The sequence below is a fragment of the Phoxinus phoxinus genome, assembly GCF_949152265.1.
Source record: "Phoxinus phoxinus genome assembly, chromosome: 23".
Classification (NCBI taxonomy): Eukaryota; Metazoa; Chordata; class Actinopteri; order Cypriniformes; family Leuciscidae; genus Phoxinus; species Phoxinus phoxinus.
The window spans coordinates 1826872-1848658 of NC_136898.1; the positions used below are offsets into that span (position 1 = coordinate 1826872).

General features: G+C 36.5%; 1 protein-coding gene across 4 annotated transcripts in view; it reads right to left on the bottom strand.

Annotated features, from left to right (window-relative positions):
• Positions 1 to 21787, bottom strand: part of nup155 (nucleoporin 155) — a 44816-nt gene that overhangs the window by 14953 nt on the left and 8076 nt on the right. For 2 of the 4 annotated variants that reach the window (XM_079600076.1, XM_079600075.1), the window contains exons 8-23: positions 18475 to 18548; positions 18303 to 18394; positions 18062 to 18159; positions 12681 to 12949; positions 11201 to 11371; positions 11008 to 11118; positions 9982 to 10076; positions 8551 to 8636; positions 8372 to 8434; positions 6975 to 7125; positions 6785 to 6851; positions 5481 to 5596; positions 5282 to 5385; positions 4960 to 5093; positions 3168 to 3359; positions 1775 to 1913 (exon numbers count right to left, since the gene is read on the bottom strand). In XM_079600076.1, coding sequence (XP_079456202.1) covers positions 1775 to 1913; positions 3168 to 3359; positions 4960 to 5093; positions 5282 to 5385; positions 5481 to 5596; positions 6785 to 6851; positions 6975 to 7125; positions 8372 to 8434; positions 8551 to 8636; positions 9982 to 10076; positions 11008 to 11118; positions 11201 to 11371; positions 12681 to 12949; positions 18062 to 18159; positions 18303 to 18394; positions 18475 to 18548 — 1962 coding nt within the window. The remainder of the gene's footprint in view (positions 1 to 1774; positions 1914 to 3167; positions 3360 to 4959; positions 5094 to 5281; positions 5386 to 5480; positions 5597 to 6784; positions 6852 to 6974; positions 7126 to 8371; positions 8435 to 8550; positions 8637 to 9981; positions 10077 to 11007; positions 11119 to 11200; positions 11372 to 12680; positions 12950 to 18061; positions 18160 to 18302; positions 18395 to 18474; positions 18549 to 21787) is intronic. The other 2 variants (XM_079600077.1, XM_079600078.1) reach the window with 1 other exon arrangement.

The window sequence follows — 21787 nt, forward strand, 5'->3', positions numbered from 1 at the left end:
GTGGACGGATGCACGTTTATCATGGATGGATGCACTTTTATCATGGATGGATGCACTTTTATCATGGATGGATGCACTTATCATGGACGGATGCACTTTTATCGTGGACGGATGCACTTTTATCGTGGACGGATGCACTCTTATCGTGGACGGATGCACTCTTATCGCGGATGGATGCACTTTTATCGTGGACGGATGCACTTTTATCGTGGACGGATGCACTTTTGTCGTGGATGGATGCACTTTTATCATGGATGGATGCACTTTTATCATGGATGGATGCACTTATCATGGATGGATGCACTTTTATCGTGGATGGATGCACTTTTATCGTGGATGGATGCACTTATCATGGATGGATGCACTTTTATCGTGGACGGATGCACTTTTGTCGTGGATGGATGCACTTTTATCATGGACGGATGCACTTTTATCGTGGACGGATGCACGTTTATCATGGATGGATGCACTTTTATCGTGGACGGATGCACTTTTATCGTGGACGGATGCACGTTTATCATGGATGGATGCACTTTTATCATGGATGGATGCACTTTTATCATGGACGGATGCACTTATCATGGACGGATGCACTTTTATCGTGGACGGATGCACTCTTATCGTGGACGGATGCACTCTTATCGTGGACGGATGCACTCTTATCGTGGACGGATGCACTCTTATCGTGGACGGATGCACTCTTATCGTGGACGGATGCACTCTTATCGTGGACGGATGCACTCTTATCGTGGACGGATGCACTCTTATCGTGGACGGATGCACTCTTATCGTGGACGGATGCACTCTTATCGTGGACGGATGCACTCTTATCGCGGATGGATGCACTTTTATCGTGGACGGATGCACTTTTGTCGTGGATGGATGCACTTTTATCATGGATGGATGCACTTTTATCATGGATGGATGCACTTATCATGGATGGATGCACTTTTATCGTGGATGGATGCACTTTTATCGTGGATGGATGCACTTATCATGGATGGATGCACTTTTATCGTGGATGGATGCACTTATCATGGATGGATGCACTTTTATCGTGGATGGATGCACTTTTATCGTGGATGGATGCACTTTTATCGTGGACGGATGCACGTTTATCATGGATGGATGCACTTTTATCATGGATGGATGCACTTTTATCATGGATGGATGCACTTATCATGGACGGATGCACTTATCATGGACGGATGCACTTTTATCGTGGACGGATGCACTTTTATCGTGGACGGATGCACTTTTATCGTGGACGGATGCACTCTTATCGTGGACGGATGCACTCTTATCGTGGACGGATGCACTCTTATCGTGGACGGATGCACTCTTATCGTGGACGGATGCACTCTTATCGTGGACGGATGCACTCTTATCGCGGATGGATGCACTTTTATCGTGGACGGATGCACTTTTATCGTGGACAGATGCACTTTTATCGTGGACGGATGCACTTTTATCGTGGACGGATGCACTTTTATCGTGGACGGATGCACTTTTATCATGGATGGATGCACTTTTATCATGGATGGATGCACTTTTATCATGGATGGATGCACTTCCAAAAAAATATACCCATTCAATCCCATTATAAAGCTTGGAAGAGCCAGGATAGTTTTTTGAATATAACTCTGATTGTATTCGTCTGAAAGAAGAATGTTATACACACCTAGGATGGCTTGAGGGAGAGTAAATCATGGGCTAATTTTAATTTTTGGGTGAACTATCACTTTAAAGCGTCAGATGTGGCTCAGACGCTCACCTTGCCGGTACTGTGAGCACACGAGGGGCAGGTCTGTGTGGTGGCTGATCTGCTGATAGAGACGGAGAGACTCCTTCAGCGTCCGCTCCTTCTCCTGCTTGTTCTGGATCTGTCTGGAGCTCTGGAGAAGCTCGTTGGCCTGCGAGGAGCGACAGAGATGTGATATCAACCTTATTCTCAACCGGTTACAGGTTATAAAACACAGAGACCTTTAGTTGCATACTGACTGGTTGCTCATACGACAACATGTAGATGGATAAACAAAAAAAAGAAACATTAAAATGCTTATGCTTGAAAAAGCATGATTATCGTTAAGTATTTTTAACTTCAAAAGTAAAAAAAAGAATTGTTAAGAAGGCATGGCAAAGAACCAAAGTGGAAATAAGATCATATTGAATTTTATTGAAATAATTGAATGCAGAATTTAAATTTAAATTAAATAAATAAAAATCTGACTATTTCACTAAATCAATGTAAATACAAATTAACTAAAATTAAATTAAAAACTAGAATTAATTAAATAAAATAAAATGAATAAAAGAAAGTTAAAAACTAAAAACAATAAATAAAAATAACAAAAAACTAAAATAAAGTAAACAAAACCCATTTTTTTAAAAATATATATTTTTTAATGAATATTAAAAATGCACTAAGAAACTAAAATAAATAAAACGAACTAAATAAGTAAATAAATAACAAATACATAAAAATAAGCTAAACAATAAATAGGTGCACTAAAAAACTAAAGAAAAACACCAAAATGAAAATTATCTAAATAAAACTGTGTATGATTCCTTTTCCACAAATGTTTTAAAAAAAAATTGTTTAATAAAAAATGAAAAACTGCAATAAATAAATAAGGAAAAAAAAAAATAATCAAATAAATATAAAACATATCATTACAGACAGACAAATCCCCCAAAATAACTGAAGTAAACTAAAACTCTAAATAAATTAATAACCAACTAAAATAAATAAATAAAAAAGAAAATAGGCTAAATAATAAATGCATACTCTAATAAAAACCTAAAATAAATGAACTAAATAAAGCAGTGCGTGCGATTCCTTTCCCACAAAAAAAACTAAAATGAAAAACTGGAAGTAAAAAAAAAAAAAAACACCTGAATAAATAAACATAAATACAGACAGACAAACAAAGATCCCAAAATAACTAAAGTAAATAAATAAATGAAAAATATAAAAAATAATTAAAACTCTACATTAATAAAAAAAAAAATAATAATAATAATAATAAACGAAATAAATAAAACAAAATAAATTAGGATAAATAATAAATAAATACACACACAAAAAATTATAATGAATCCTTTCCCACAGTTGCCTCAAGTATTTTTTCCATCTCTGTACTGTGTGTTGTGAGGATGTGCGGTACCTTGGAGCAGGTGCTGTCGTCACTGCTGTACAGCAGAGGGCAGATGTCCCTCAGGTGAACGCTGACCGTGTCGACACACGCGCTGTCTTTGATGTACACGTTAATGAGCGCGGTGATGAGCGCGCCGCTCAGCTCGCGTCCATACACAACCACGTCCTTAAAACTCACGCCCTTAATCTGATCCTGAAACTCCTGGCAGCGAGGGGAACGATAGGAACGTTTCAATATAGGGCTGCATGAAATATATATTTAAAAAAATTCTTAAATTTTGCTATCGCAATATGGCTTGGTATTAATTAATTAAATAAACATATGCGCTACCAGTTAAATTAAAGGGTTAGTTCACCCAAAAATGAAAATAATGTCATTAATGACTCACCCTCATGTCGTTCCAAGCCCGTAAGACCTCCGTTCATCTTCGGAACACAGTTTAAGATATTTTAGATTTAGTCCGAGAGCTTTCTGTCCCTCCATTGAAACTGTATATACAGTATACTGTCCATGTCCATAAAGGTAATAAAAACATCATCACAGTAGTCCATGTGATATCAGTGGGTTAGTTAGAAGTTTTTGAAGCATCGAAAATACTTTTTGGTCCAAAAATAACACAAAATAAGACTTTATTCAGCATTGTATTCTCTCCCGGGTCTGTTGTGAATCTGCGTTCAGGACTCCGCAGTGACGCTGCTGACGTAAGACGCTGATGACGTGTTATCTGGTGCGCCCGAGCTTCGTTTACAGTCTGAGGGAGACGCACGCTATATTCAAGCTATTCTACATTGTTTGCGTGGATATCATTTTTTTTAATGGTGCGTAAATGTGCATGTCGCGGATGAGACACTTTTACAGCGTGCGTTTCCCTCAGTCTATAAATGAAGCTCGGGCGCACCAGATAACACGTCATCAGCGTCTTACGCCATCAGCGTAACTGTGAAGGATTGACAACAGACCCGGGAGAGAATACAATGCTGAATAAAGTCTTATTTTGTGTTATTTTTGGACCAAAAAGTATTTTCGATGCTTCAAAAACTTCTAACTAACCCACTGATGTCACATGGACTACTGTGATGATGTCTTTATTACCTTTATGGACATGGACAGTATACCGTATATACAGTTTCAATGGACGGACAGAAAGCTCTCGGACTAAATCTAAAATATCTTAAACTGTGTTCCGAAGATGAACAGAGGTCTTACGGGCTTAGAACGACATGAGGGTGAGTCATTAATGACATTATTTTCATTTTTGGGTGAACTAACCCTTTAACAGTGCCGTGCTTCATTCTGAAACGAGCAGTGCATTTTTTTTTTCTGCCCGGCAACCCATCAAAATAAAAGCTCAATAGTTCACTGTTTGAAAATTAACAGTAAAAACAAAGTTTTTTTTGTTTTACAGTACAATTATATTATTATTTTAATTATTTGAATCCCCCTGTAGTCAATCATTTTATACCTTAAAACTCCAAAATGACATTTTAAAGTTTTTTTCCTTGAAAAAAATTCTTCATTCCTTAAAATATCTTGAATGTAATTTGACACCCTTGCCTCATTTAGTATACGCGGTTCTATGAATATGCAAATTAACTTGCATATTCAGCGTGATTTTCTTTGACTTTAAAATAATAATGATTTTATTGTGATTATTATTAGAGTCATATTGAATTGGTCAAAAACACTGAACTTGGCCTATGAAAACTTTCCTCTTTTCATATTGCACAAACACACAATTTTATTTTTTTACATTATCACGCACCCCATTTCAATATGAAAGCATGAGAGCGATGGGTCGTACCTTGGGCATCTCAGCGATGATGAGGCTGAACTGATGATCGCACAGAAGTTTCCAGAGCGCCAGCGTCTGACACGAGCGATGGATCAGCTGCTGCATGGCCTGAAGAGACGCTTTCTCATGCGCCTGCGCCTCCGCTGAGGAACAAACATGAGAAGATGGAGAATATCTGAACATCCAGACACACAAACCTACAGACAGGGGCTGCACAATATATCGAAACTATCGAATATATATATATATATAACGGTTAGTTCCAATCCTTGATTCTAATTGGTCAATAGCCGTTTTATTCACGATAAAACACGGCTACACTGAGACTCACTGTGGTACTTCCGCTGAAGCTCCTGCTGTACTTGTTGAGAGCTGGAACCATCCGGTCGCATGAATCCCAGAAGTCTTTGCTGTAGGTTTGCTGGTGAGCTGAAACTGAGGAGGTCGAGTAAGTTAGAAAACCACATTTGCTATAAGAAACATGCATTACGTCCACATTAGCGAGACGAGAGGAGGTGACGGGGACCTACTTGGCCACACCCAGGGAAGTCGGACTAAACTGGGAGTTTTTGTCCAGGAATTCCTTCAAACCCTGAAGCTCCATGAGGACGAGCTCCAGATCGGATGAACTAGCTGTGCTCTCCAACTGAAGATCAGACGACATTATCAACGAACCACGCAAAGAGGCGCTGAGATTTTACACCAGAGACATGTCAACCTGAACCTAGTCTCAGATTTGGCTGAACGTCTGATCAATATGGCACACAAAATCATTACGGAAAATTCGAAGTTGAAAGCATGTTAAGAATGTTTAGACTCTTTAAAATACGTCCAAGAGTTTTACAAGACAGTCTGGTATTGTAGGGATATTGACTTTACATTTTCACGCCCCTAAACATAACGCTGAACTGTGATTGACTGCTTTACATATACGTTAGCTGGCTTCTGGGGCAGTTCTTGGCCAATGAAAGACATTATGACATATCAAACTAAAGGTCTGGCAACGCGAAACTAACCTGAACCTAAACACACAAAATGATTGACAGGTAGAGAACTTTTCTGATTGGATAAAAAGTTGCTGGAAGTGATGCACTACAAAAACTCGAACGTAAAAGTAAAAATGCTCCAAAATCTGTCGTTACTCACAATACACAAAAATAAAACCACATTTTTTTAACCAATAAGACCAATAACTTTTTTGTAAAAAAAATCCAATATCTGTCATTGCGCACAAAAAAATAAAATACCCAAATTAATTAATAAAACAAAATACACGATTTGTATAAAAAAACTCCAAAATCTGTCATTAATCACAAACAAAATCAATAAAAACTAAATACAGACAATAAAGCATTAATTTCTCTAAAATCTGTCATCACTAACAATAAAAAAATTATGAATTAATAGAAACATTTATAAAACGCACAAATGTTTTACAAAAATGTAAAAATGCTCCAAAATCTGACATTACACATAATACACAAAAATAAAAACAAAACGCATTTTTTGTAAAAAGAATTATCCAATATCTGTCATTTCTCACAATAAAAAAAATATATATAAAAAGCATTTTTTTGTAAAAATGTTCCAAAATCTGTCATTAAAACAAAAAATCAATAAAAACTAAATGCATACATAAAAGCAATTAAGCTTTGAAATTTCTATAAAATCTGTAATTACCCACAATAAACAATACAATAAATAAAAACAAAAAGCACTGCTCCAAAATCTGTCATTAGCAACAATATAAAAAAATTATGAATTCATAGAAAACTTTATAAAACACACATTTTACAAAAATGTAAAAATACTCAAGAAATGTCTCATTACTCACAAAAGTCACAGTCTGACTCCCTTTGTTGATGATGGTCTCCATCGAAAGACTCCCGTCCCAGATGTTCCTGTTTCAAAGCATCAATATAAAGCAAATCTTTATTAAAGAAACAGACTTTATTAAAGAAACAGACTGTTATGAGCTTTTGTAACGTCAAGGCAAGCATGTATTAAGCGTAACGCTGACTGACCCCAGTATACGTGTGAAGTAAATACAGATGCCGTTGTGTTTTCCAGAGAATATGACCTCAGGTCCAGAGGACATGGCTGTGAGAGTGGCACCGCTGTGCATCATGGGAGTAACCGGCATGTAAGGGGTCGACATGGTTGGCGGGAACATGCCTGAAGAGTCAAACACAGATTTTAAAGGTGCAGTGTGTAAATTTAGCGGCATCTAGTGGTGAGGTTGCGAATTGCATCTAACAGAAGTTACAGTGGCCGACAGGAAGTGATGTCGTCGTCTGAGACAGCAGAGAGTAGCCAGTTAAACAATGAGGTTTCTTTACAAATATAAATTAAGAAATGTATTCAGTAAAACGATGTTATTGCGAATATTATTGTTCCTTGTTCATCATTGTGTCTGTGTTTTATTCGCTGTCTTTAGCTTTAGCTTCTTATCACGAAGAACAACATAGTGACGAAACGCGTTTGTCCGCTCAGGGCCACCGTAGAAACATGTCGGTGTAAGCGGACCCGCGGTGTGTGTAGAGAGAAATGCTCATTCTAAGCTAATAAAAACATAACGGTTCATTAAGTAAGGTCTTTATACACCACTGACAACAGAGTTATGTATATGATATTGCATTTCTGTCAACAGATCCTCCTAAATATTACACAGTGCTCCTTTAAAAACAATATTCAGCAGGAAGTAACAAGATAGGATACATCCATCAGGATTATTCGACTGTGATATTATTGGATTAAATTCTTCATTTAGAATAACATGCAAAACAACAAGACAAAGACAACAATCAGATGCATTATGGGCCTGGAATAGAGACAGACACACAAACAATTGATTTCTTGTGTAGAATGATTGCATTAAAGAGGACCTATTATAATTTATTTCATGTTCATCTCTTTAGTGTGTTATGTTTCTGAGTTCTTCTCTATATCAGTGTTTCTGAACTCCTGAAACGCCTCCATTGTAGTCTCGAGTTTCTTCCGGGAATGAACACGTCACAATATTCCTCATTATAATAATTGATACGCAGAATAAAGGGGCGGGGCCTGGTTGAGTTAGTTAGTAGTGTGTTAAACTGGCGGTTATGGTAAGGGGCGGGACATTTCCCAAACACACTCGAATCGCTCGACCAATCACAACACACTGATCCAGCCGACCAATCAGAGCACAGTGTGCTGTTCAGAAGGAGGGGCTTCATAGAGACAGGAAGTAAACAGAGCGTTACTGACAGACTGGGAAGAGAGGAGCCGCAACAATGGAGAATATGAGGAAAATAATCAACATTCAAGCAGGAAAACCTGTTCTAGTAGAGCATAAAAACTAAATAATAGGTCCTCTTTAACATCAGAAATACCAGTACACAGATTAGAGAAGCGGTCACTGGTCTGAGGGGTAGTTTTATACCTGGGGCAGGTGTGGCAAGAAAACTGGGGTTTGGTAGGGGGCTGCCGACAGGCATTGGGGATCCTACAATCACATCAGACTACAGATTAGACATTAGTCAACACTGACAGCTTCTAGTGTGATTTGACAGGGTTAATGGTTACCACTAGACCTGTGTGGCAGGTTGAAATGTTTCTCACCTGGCACGGGGGAGCCGAAGAGCGGGCCGACGTTACTGGGAGCAGAAATGGCAGATGGGAAACGCATCTGAGCCTCTCCACCGTACCTGAAAAAAAACACCTTCTGTGTTAATGCATCACGTCAGATCACCAAATCAAATATTTCCATGATTTTGTTGGCTGTAGAGTTGTCAAAGTACTGACTTCTGTTCCAAGAAATTTTAAAATTGTGACGCTTTGAGCGCTGTTGAGCAGAATCGTAAACACCTGATTGGCTGTTGTGTTCACGAGCTCATCGGATACGTCTATGATTGGCTACAATGATCAGCGCTTCAAAAACATGTTGTTAATATACATCAATGACGCTCTTCAGATGGAGTGTTTGGAAGCAGGGCCTGCTTGTGCTTTGAAACCCTCCATCTCCTGTTTTTTAAACACTTCCGTGTGCTCTCAAACGCTCCCTTGCGTTGAGCATTGTAGCCAATCACAGACAGACCCGATGGCTAATCAGAGGCGTTTACGATTCCGCTCAACGCTCAAAGCGTAACAATTAAAAAATTTAAGCACCAACTTGGTACTTTTTGACAACTCTAGTTGGCCGTATATTCACAATTTGTGAATTTGCAATGGTTTTAAAGTAAAATTGTTTTATCCATTGAATGAACTGGTAAAATGTACCATATTTTCCAGAAAATAAGTTGGACACGGTCAAAATTACACTGAGAAATTAAACACATAAGTCGCATCTGTGTATAAGTCACATTTTTTAGACTAATTCATTGAAAAGCGAAACTAAAACTAGTGCAGTGTGGGAAATGCGTTACACAAATAAACTTGGCTACACTTATCTCTCATTCGCATGAATCTGCATGTTTTGCGTGCTTGACGTTAATTTAATTATACAAGATGCTTTGGAATAAGTCTCATCACATTTTAGATTAAAAAAAAGAAGAAGACATATATTCTGGAAAATACGGTAAACACTGATCGAGTCGCTGTGGAAAGCATCAGCCAAAATGCATAAATTGAAATGTAATGTACATTTCCTAACGAGTGTGCATTTCAGTCAATCAGAAAATTCAGCTTTGATCACAGGAATAAATTACTTTACTATATATATATATATTCACATAGAAAACTACTGTTTTACATTGGAATAATATTTCAATTTTTCAATTCAATTCAGTTTTTACTGTATTTTTTTATCAAATAAATGCAGCCTTGGTGAGCGGAAGAGACAGTAGTGTGTGTGTGTGTGTAATTATAGTGCTGTTAATTGCTATACTGGTGCAAGTAAAATTAAGAGAAAAAAGAGAGATTAGATATTCTCTCATGTGTTCACTTGATTTTTTTATTATTATTTTAACACATTTTTTTATATTTGTCTGCTATGACTGTAACAAAAAAAAAAGGTTCGTCTGATTTAAAAACAGATAAATCATAATATCTGACCTGAAGAACGCTCGAGTGGCCCATACAGACACTTCTCTATCACACGCTGCAGTGGAACAGGCCAAGATCAGCGCCGTGGCACACGCCTGCTCTTCCTGTGAACGGACATCAATATTTATTAGCTGTGTAACGATGCCCTCATGTCACGATTCGATACATATCACAATACAATATTATTGCGATACTCCAAGACATATGATTCAAGTTTAACAAAAAGTGTACCTTGATTAAAATTTGATATTACATAGTGTGTGTAAATGAATAGGATGGACTTGGTGTTGATAACCCAAAGCACAGGACAATAGAGACACCAGAATAACAATATTCATGATTCTGAAGCTGAAAATACAGAATTATTTTAAACAAATATTCTTGCACTGTTACTGACTAGATATATTTAAAATAATTTAGGCCACAATTTATTGGTAACATCAGACATTTGGCATTATCAGGACACACAAATATTCCCATATTGCATTATTATACATTATATTCAACATTGTATATAGTAGTTTAATGTAGTACTGACGCTAAAACTCTTACAGAGTCTTTTTTTTTTTATATATAACTACAGGTGAAACTCGAAAAATTATAATATCGTGCAAAAGTTAATGTATTTCAGTAATTCAACTTAAAAGGTGCAACTAATATATTATATAGACTCATTACATGCAAAGTGAGATATTTCAAGCCTTTATTTGTTATAATTTTGATGATTATGGCTTACAGCTTATAAAAAAACCAAATTCAAAATTAGAATATTGTGAAAAGGTTTTCATAAGCTGTAAGCCATAATCATCAAAATTATAACAAATAAAGGCTTGAAATATCTCACTTTGCATGTAATGAGTCTATATAATATATTAGTTTCACCTTTTAAGTTGAATTATTGAAATAAATTAACTTTTGGTCAGTATTCTATTCAAATTTTTCGATATATTGTGACACGATATATTGTTACACACCTAATATTAATTGACAAATGCATTGTTAGGATATTAAAGGAATAAGCATGACGACACATACCCTGTGCAGCTTAAAGAACCTCTCGATCTCCTCGCTCTCGCCTCCAGCGCTGCTCACCAGTAGGTGGCGCAACTGATCCACCGGCCTCAGCTTGTGGAAGATGTGACTCCCCTGCAGACGGCAAAGCCAACAGTAAGAGAAGGAGAACGTGAAGAATATCACAGAGTGTCATCAACAGGAAGATAAATCACACCTGAGCGGACAAGAGGATAAATTTCTGTGGCGGGATGTTGTGTTGCTGAACGACTAAAGGAGAATCAGTGACTGGAATGAAATCTTTATTCAGAGGAGTGAGGATTCTGGGAGATTTCGTTTCCTCGATTGAACACAGAGCCCACGAGTGACCGTCCACATTCACGATCATCTGAAGAAAAAGATAAAAAACAAGAGTGCTGTCTTAAAAAAACAGACTAACAATAAAGAAAGTTTTTCATAGCTATAAGCCATAATCATCAAAATTATAACAAATAAAGGCTTGAAATATCTCACTTTGCATGTAATGAGTCTATATAATATATTAGTTTCACCTTTTAAGTTGAATTACTGAAATAAATTAACTTTTGCACAATATTTTTCGAGTTTCACCTGTATATATATATACAAGACATTTGTTTCATAGCGTTATAACATATTGCACATATGCATTTCTATTTACATCGTTTTTGTTTGTTTGTTTGTGTGGCTGTTTTTATTTTAAACCATACAACGCCACAATTCTCAATGCTGTAGACATTGTTAAACAGGGTCTCTCTGCATGGCGTTTAAAATCACATTTAAGGCTTTTTAAGAGCTTGCAGCAAGATCTGTGGAAACATTCAAACCATAAAATGACAATCTAAACATCTTTGCAGTTCAAATCATACAGATTTTGACAAGAACAAAAAGTTATATGAAATTATACAACTAAAATTTTAGTTTAAGCCATTTTTTAAGAAAAGGGATGTCAAAATTATAAAGGATTATATTTATATTCATTTAATATGGTTTAATATTCACATTAATCCATTTCATGATGCTGTTTTTCTGTCTCCAAATTTAAGACCTCTTGAAATTATAATTTTCTCATACCAGTTACGGTATTTAACATAGGGATGCACGATATATCGGCCACCATATCGGTATCAGCCGATATATGTTCATTTTTAATGTTATCAGCCCAATAAGAAAATTTGGCCGATATATTAAAGCCGATAAATGTATTATTTCCTTCAGCTGAGACTCTTCAGATGTGCACTGTTCAACATGATGGTTTTGAATTGCTTGAAATATGATAAGAATCACTTCAAAACAGGAAAATACAGTTCAGTGCAACATGTGCAGCGCTAGTCTGTCATATCGGCTACATAACATTATAATGAGAACATCATAATTGTGTGTTTGGGACATGGCTTTTAATGGCGAGACTGTTTTTGTAATTAGGCTCTCAAAAATGATTAATAAAAAATTGGATTTAGATTTATCGGTCAATATATCGGTTATCGGCTTTCAAATATAAAGAATTATTGGTTATCGGTATCGACCTAAATTTTCATATATCGATGCATCCCTAAACTTAAGACTTTTTATGGCCTTAAATTAGCTACAACTTAATTTAATACTTTAAGGACGCACAGGGACTTTGCTTAAAATAAAGAAAAAGAAACCGATCGGCAGAAAGTGGCTTCATCTCTGACCTGAGCTTCCATGAGGGGCTTTTTAAAGGGAAAGGAATCGTGGTTGATGCACCACAGAACATCGCTGTCTTCGGTCTCAGACGAGGCCATCAGCAAAACACCTTTACTGTACAGGGCCTTGTGGACTTTAGCTGGTTTCTGGAGTGTGGAGGACGCAGAGAATCCGGGCGGCAGACGCACATGAACCAGTGAGAGGATGCTGGGTCGGGCCGGGACGTGTTTGGCGTTTGGTGGAGCAAAAGGGATGCTGCTAAAGTAAAGACGCACACCTACACAACACACAGAAACACAGCTACATTCAAACCAACATGTATTCGGACACTTTCAACACTTCTCACATTATCACAGTTTATTTGCTATAGTTTAGTAAATGGTAGTAAAATATGAGCAGAACTGATATTTGACTGGTTTTATCCATCCTTCTGTTAGACTGTCTCACACATGACTTATGTTGAATATCTGTCAGCTGTTAAATTTAACTACACAATTAGATAATACCAGTTTAGCTCAACCAGTGACCAAGCAATGCTTCATTGTGTTCAGTGTGTGTGAAAAAAAGAGCATTAGCAACTAGATAAAGTTTGTTGGCAAACTTTAAAGCTGCAGTCCGGCACTTTTTTGTGTTTAAAAATATCAAAAAAGACATTTTTGATAAAAAACTTAACCAGCCAGTGTTCAAAACTATCTGCTTGCCTTACCTCGATTCAAAACGGTAAGCTTGTAATAATGATTTTAATTCCAGTGGTACTGGTGGATTTCCGCGGGAATTTCGAGCATGTCTTTGCGTCATTACGTCACTTCTGTACACATAGAGAATGAGTCCCGGCTAGTCGGCTATATAGCGTGTGTGGATGATGGTGGAGATTTAGCTTAGCACTTGGTATGGCGGATCCCTAAAGTTTAAAGCGACAATCACCAGTGACAACTGGAGAGTCACCAGTTGTAAAACCCAAAAGACTTCGGACTTCAGAGTGGCTACAGAAAAAAAGAGACTGCAACCGAGCCCAAGCTAAAACAAGGATAAACATCGACAGGGCTTTTGAAAGGTGGCGTGAACTCCGTGTTTTAAAAGGGGTTCGAAATGTATGTGAATAAAATTTGATTATATTACAGTTTTAAATAAGCATTTGATTACACATACGTGTGTGTTTTTTATGTCAAAGAGGAACAGTTATAAGGAACATTAATTTGTTGGTATGACAATTAGAATTTATACTGCACAGAAATGAAAACTGAACTACAGGTAGCCCTAATACACATTAAATGTAGTCACGCAATAATGATGTAGTTAACATTAATAATTTGAGAACAAAATATATTTTTCACGTTTTGACGTGATATAAGCAATCGTTAGATTTAATCAGCATGATATAGCCTAGCCAACTGCAATGCTTCCCCCCACCCCCCGAATTTGGTCAGAACAAAAGTGAATGTTACTTACTGTTCAGATGACATTTACCGATGAAAATTCTAATGTTGGTTATACACTTTCAAAAAGTATACTCTGACATTGCTGATGACAGTACAGTATCCACAGCGACGCGGCAGCGACATGTTCTCCTCAATACATTGTGTTCATCCGCGCTGTTTCATGCCGATTTACTACCCATGCACAGTTAATAATTCCGCGAATAACTGCAATTGCAGATTTCGAACAGAGATGGCGACAAAGAGGAAAAACAACGGACTGCAGCTTTAAGTTGGCTTGAAAAAGCCTAGCCAGAAAGTTTGAAGGCAATACAGTCCGATAGATAGATATATAGAAAGAAAAACTAGGTAGAAAGAAACAAAGACAGACAAAGAAAAGAAAGAAAGAAATAATGAAAAAAGATTAGTTAAAAAGAAAGAGAGAAAGATTAGTTAGAAAGAAAGAAATATTAGTTAGAAAGAAAGAATAGTTGAAAGGAATGATTAATTAGAAAGAATAGTTGAGAAAGAAAGAAAGATTAGTTTGAAAGAAAGAAAGATTAGTTTGAAAGAAAGAAAGATTAGTTTGAAAGAAAGAAAGAAAAAGAAAAATTAGGTAGAAAGAAAGAAATATTAGTTAGAAAGAAAGAATAGTTGAAAGGAATGATTAATTAGAAAGAATAGTTGAGAAAGAAAGAAAGAAAGATTAGTTTGAAAGAAAGAAAGATTAGTTTGAAAGAAAGAAAAATTAGGTAGAAAAATTCATTAGAAAGAAAGAAATTAGTTAGAAAGAAAGAATAGTTGAAAGGAATGATTAATTAGAAAGAATAGTTGAGAAAGAAAGAAAGAAAGAAAGAAAGAAAGAAAGAAAGAAAGAAAGAGAAAGATTAGTTAGAAAGAAAGAAATATTAGTTGGAAAGAAAGAATAGTTGAAAGGAATGATTAATTAGAAAGAATAGTTGAGAAAGAAAGAAAGAAAGATTAGTTTGAAAGAAAGAATAGTTGAAAGGAATGATTAATTAGAAAGAATAGTTGAGAAAGAAAGAAAGAAAGAAAGAAAGAAAAGTTTGAAAGAAAGAAAGAAAGAAAGAAAGAAAGAAAGAAAGAAAGAAAAAGAAAAATTAGGTAGAAAGATTAGTTAGAAAGAAATATTAGTTGGAAAGAAAGAATAGTTGAAAGGAATGATTAATTAGAAAGAATAGTTGAGAAAGAAAGATTAGTTTGAAAGAAAGAAAAAATAGGTAGAAAGAAAGACAGAAAAGAAAGAATGACAAAAAAAAGATTAGTTAAAAAGAAAGAGAGAAAGATTAGTTAGAAAGAAAGAGAGAAAGATTAGTTAAAAAGAAAGAGAGAAAGATTAGTTAAAGAAAGAGAGAAAGATTAGTTAGAAAGAAAGAGAGAAAGATTAGTTAGAAAGAAAGATTAGTTAGAAAGAGAGAAAGATTAGTTAGAAAGAAAGATTAGTTAGAAAGAAATATTAGTTAGAAAGAAAGATTAGTTAGAAAGAAAGATTAGTTAGAAAGAAAGATTAGTTAGAAAGAAATATTAGTTAGAAAGAAAGATTAGTTAGAAAGAAAGATTAGTTAGAAAGAAATATTAGTTAGAAAGAAAGAATAGTTGAAAGGAGGAATGATTAATTAGAAAGAATAGTTGAGAAAGAAAGATTAGTTAGAAAGAAAGAGAGAAAGATTAGTTAGAAAGAAAGAAAGAAAGAATAGTTGAAAGGAGGAATGATTAATTAGAAAGAATAGTTGAGAAAGAAAGAAAGATTAGTTAGAAAGAAAATATCTGGTGTCTGAATAATTTTAAGTTTGACTGTATATATACAGATCGATGCTTCATTAGGGCCCGAGCACCGATGGTGCGAGGACACTATTGGAATTGCTCTGTTTATTATTATTATTATTATTATTATTATTATTATTATTATTTTCCGCATTTGATCGCATTTTTGAGGGCCTAAACATGCACGAAAACTCACGAAAATTTGCACACGCGTCAGAACTGGCGAAAATTGACATCTGATATGCGTTTCAGAATTGGGCGGGGTAAAATGGCTCGATAGCGCCACCTATAAAGGTTCAACGGAGTGCGCCTCCCGCTACGTTTCACGTACGTGTACGAAATTCGGTACATACATGTAATGACCCAATACCTACAAAAAAGTCTCTTGGAGCATAGCCTTAAACACAACAGGAAGTCAGCCATTTTGAACTTCCTCTCTGATTTTTGTGCAGTTTTTGGCATTTTCAGGCCTCGTACTTTAACGAACTCCTCCTACAGTTTTAATCTGATCATCTTCAAATTTGGTGAGTGTAATCTTAAGGCCTTTGCGACGTTAAATTGCGAAGATCTAGAGTTTTCGTCGAAGGGCGTGTCCTCGGCGGCCTGACAAATTTTGATGTTTCGCCATGAAACAGGAAGTTGCTGTAACTAAGGCAAACAATGTCCAATCTGCCCCAAACTTCACACGTTTGATAAGCGTTCTGTCCTGAACACATGACCATGCTCAAATTCAGTTACAGTCATAGCGCCACCTGCTGGCAACAGGAAGTGACATGTTTAACACCGTTTTGGACTCCTAATTAACATATACAAAATTGCCAGCAAGTGCTAAACATGTTAACACCATACTAGAAACATGCTAAAACATGCTAGCAAACATTAGCTAAGTGCTAAAGCATGCTATTACTGCAATTAAATAGGAATTTGCTGTAACTCAGGCATTGAATGCCCAATCTGCCCCAAACTTCACACGTTTGATAAGAGTTCTGTCCTGAACACATTTACATGAGAATATTCAGTTATAGTAATAGCGCCACCTATTGGCAACAGGAAGTGACATGTTTAACACTGTGATGCTGTACTAGCAACATATTAAATAAACCATTGAGTTATAAACATGTTAGAAACATGTTAAAACATGCTAGCAATTCTTAGCTAAGTGCTAAAGCATGCTAATGCAATGAAACAGGAAGTTGTTGTTACTCAAGTAGGCAATGTCCAATCTGCCCCAAACTTCACAGGTTTGATAAGAGTCCTGCCCTGAACACATCTACATGAGAATAATCAGTTAGAGTAATAGCGCCACCTGCTGGCAACAGGAAGTGTCATGTTTAACACCATTTTGGACTCCTAATAACATAAAAAATTGCCAGCAAGTGCTGAACATGTTAACAACACACGGGAACCATGCTAAAACATGCTAACAAACATTAGCTAAGTGCTAAAGCATGCTATTCCTGCAATTAAATAGGAATTTGCTGTCAGGCATTGAATGTTCAATTTGCCCCAATTTCACACGTTTGATAAGAGTCCTGCCCTGAACACATCTACATGACACTTTTCAGTTATAGTAATAGCGCCACCTACTGGCAACAGGAAGTGACATGGTTAACACTGTGATGCAGTACTAGCAACATATTAAATATGCCATTGAGTAATAAACATGTTAGAAACCTGTTAAAACATGCTAGCAATTCTTAGCTAAGTGCTAAAGCATGCTAATGCAATGAAACGGGAAGTTATTGTTACTGAAGAAGACAATGTCCAATCTGCCCCAAACTTCACATGTTTGATAAGAGTCCTGCCCTGAACACATCTACATGACAATTTTAAGTTAAAGTAATAGCGCCACCTACTGTCGACAGGAAGTGACACGTTTTAAACTGTGATGCATTGCTAGCGACATATTTAATATGCCATTGAGTTCTAAACATGCTAGAAACATGCTAAAACATGCTAGCAACACTTATCTGAGTGATAACGCATGCTATTATACCCATGATAAAGGACATTTTTGTAACTGACTTTGACATACTACTCCTATTTTTACCTACTTAAATGCACATTGCCCACCGTGCTCTGTCTTCCTAAAGCCACCGGGTGGCGGTGGCACGGGTGCGAGGGCCCTTTCATCGCTGCTTGCAGCTTTAATTAGTATTAGTCTCCATTTATGACTGAAGTGTTCATACCAGCATGAGTGACGGCCATCAGCTGACAGTCTGACGACTCGGAGCGATCGATCACTGCGATCTGAACGATGGGCTTGAACACGGAGCGATCAATCGTCCTGCAAAAAAGACACACACATAAAATTATAAAAAAAAATGTAATCATTCAAATTGTAAACTCATATTGGTTACCGGTTATCTATTCATCAGCCAAAATGTTTCTCTAAGCGCATCCGTACAGAAAACGCAGGTGATTCTGTACCTGGCGATGTTTCCAGCCGCTGAGACGACAGAGCTCTGAGACATGGCAGCGACTCGACTCATTCCCTGCCCATCAAACCCGAGATCATACACCTGACAGACACCAGAGCACATCAGAACCACACTCATAACCATAAACCCCACAGAGCACGATTCATTATCAGAGCACACACCTGCAGGACACCCTTCTCCGAGCGCGTGTACAAAATGTTACGGGAATTGTCAACAGCAATTTGGACGACAGGATCTGCAACAAACAACATAGTTTCGATAACACTATACAATAAGGTTCATTAGGTAACATGAACTAAGAATTAACAATACTTCTTAAGCATTTATTAATCTTAGTTAATATTAATTTCAACATTTACTAATACGTCATTTAAATCAAAGGTTGTGTGTTAACATTAGTTAATGCACTGTGAACTAACATGAACAAACAATGAACAGCGGTATTTTTATTAAATAACATTAACAAAGATTAAGAAATACTGTAACGTATTGCTCATTGTTAGTTCATGTTAGTAAATACTAGGGGTGCACGATATTGACAAAATGTGATATTGATAATGAATATTGCGATATCGATATTAATTTCGATATTTCAATTCCGATCGCTCAAACCACTTCTGGAGGTCTGGGCCGGACAAGTGCATCTGGTTGTTGAAACCACATGTAAATTTTACTCCAAACAAAAATGCTAAAAATGAAATGAGTGAGAGCGTGTTATAGGCTATATGTCATGTTATAGCCAGATATGGCGACGCTACTGCAGCCGCATCACCGAAGCTGAGCATCGATTCATCAAGCCAACGTGCAAACTATCGCAAATCAAAGTGAAAGTAAGTCGCAGACGCTCAACACACAATCATCATTCAAGTGAAGAAATGATCTTACCAGGGCTGTTGCCGCTCTCTCTTATTGCCGTCTTTGATTTAGAAATTTTAGCTGATGATCAATAAAATGCAGCTCATAACTGTTGCTTTCGGTGACGCGCACTCCATTAAATCTGCATATAGCGTGGGAATTGAAGATCGGATTTATATAATAGACTTTCGATATAATATCAGGCAACGTGATATCGCGATAACGATATTGATTCGATATATCGTGCACCCCTAGTAAATACTAGGCTTGCTACGATAGTCGGTGTTCAGAAGCAACACCGGTTACATCACTTGCCCACCGCCACCCACTGTTGATTTGATTTTTTTTGTAAACTCATTTAGTTCAGTTAGAGAACAGACACTACAATTAAAAACATAACGTGTCTGCTTAATAAATCATGAGCCGAACGAGAGACGCAGCACAGATCACCAGCAGGAGTCAGATTTCATTCATCACGAGAGCGAGGAACTGACTGACAAGATGGAGGAATATTTGGTGTCAAAGCGAAATGTAAAAGTGCCTATTTATTTTATGTTTTTCATTAAGAATAATAGACTAATGAACTCACCACTTAAGCAATTCTCCCCCGAATTGGCGACAATTTGAAAGCGAAACTAAAATGCGCACATCTATTCATAATGGTGCGAGTCCACGGCAAGGATCGAGCAGAACAGAGAGAGCGTTTTTAGTTAATTATTATCCAGAGGAATTAACTGAAAATGCTCGCTCTGCTCCGCACCATTATGAATACCCGTGGACGTGCGCATTTTAGTTTCGCTTTTAACCCTTAAAAGACCTATACGGCCGCCGCCGGCTAAAAATAACTATTGTTCTTTAAATGTTTAATAACTTTTGAACCGCTAATCCAATCTGTATGCTTTTTTGTGTGGTATCGGGTTAATCTCGTTTGGACATTCAGAGGCTCCGTAGTGAATGTGATTGCGTCATCAGGTTTTGATCAGCATTGATTCGTCAAAGAAACCATGCGGTTTGTTTCTCTAAGCCAAACAGGAATGATTGTTGATGCTTAGTCCTAGGGCTGGGCGATAAAACGATAACGATAATTATCGCGATATAATTTTTCTCGATAAAACGATATCAAGAGCTCGATAAATGTTCGATAATGTTTTTGCGCCAAAAGCGGAACGAATCTCATTTGAACCGCGCGCGCCACACACGGACCGTTTATCCGCTCGGCTCAAAGTCCAAACGGCAGCGCAGCGCGAGCTCACTAGAGCAGACGCGTTTACTCTGATCGGCCTCGGTCACGAGATCCAGTGAGAAGCGCTTGTATTCAGCGAGGAACACACGTCTCAGTGATTTAAACCAGTTTAAAGGCAGATGAGACCGCGCTGACGAACAGGAGAAACACTGTGCGCAACGATACAGAGAAGGCTTTTCCGTCGACACATTCCCATCATTTACCACGGATTTAACGTTACTGTAACGTTAGCCTAGTAATGTTAACTGCACCATGAAATGTGGGATATATATATATTGAATTGTATAATATTATTAATGTAGACAATGTAAGGACTAATGGAATATAATTACAGTTTTTAATAATGTATTTAGGCTACTGGTTTTCATAGAAACCATAAAGTTACATTTTATCTGTGGTTATGATCTAAATGCATGATGCTGGATGACCAATGGTTAATTTTAATAAAACTAAAGAATATTACATTTTACCAAATAAAAATAATGTTGTTACTTTTTTTTAACAGATGTAAGGCTACTGTTTTTGTTAATGAACATACATTGTATATAGTTAAATCTGCATCCTAACTCAAGCTAATACTACTGAAATAAAGATATTTATTTTGTTAAGGAAAAATGTCAAATGTTTGAATGTTCTACCTCAGATTTGTGAAATGTTCGCCTGTTTGGCAAGTGTTTGTCATGATATGTTCTGACAATAAAGAGTAGTTTAAAAACACAACGCTCTGGTTTCTACAGCTTTCACATAGGAGTACAAATCTGTCTTTAAACTTGAAATAAATAAAGATTTGACATTTATCGATAATTATCGATATCGACTGATATAAAAAAAAATATCGTGATATTTTTTTGGGGCCATATCGCCCAGCCCTACTTAGTCCCATCCTCATGCCCAGATTGGTTCATATATATATACATGTCACTTTTGCTTCAGTGTTCTATTACAATGTTTTCTATTTATTTTACTTCCTGAACTTTTTTGGACACATCTACATTGTCAGTAAATTAAAAAAAAAAAAAAAACCCAGCTTTTCACTGAAAATCGTCTATAATAATGTTGTAATAAATGGCTATAATTTACTTAGGGATTGTTACATGTAGTCAAAATTAAATCTGGATATCTAGAATATCCAAAGTAAAACTTTCTAAATGAAAAAATCAAAACTTCAGGAGAATTTGTTTGAATTGAGTAAAAAAAAAAAAAAAACACTAAAATTGTGCTACCGGTTTTTTTAAATCTGGTAAATTCATCCATTCCAAGACAAAATGAATGTCAAATTGGGAATTTAAATGAGCTAGATGGAAACTTCAAGTTCTCCTGTTTAAAATGAAATATGGCACTTGATGCTGACCGCTATAATGGGTTAGAAAAACAAG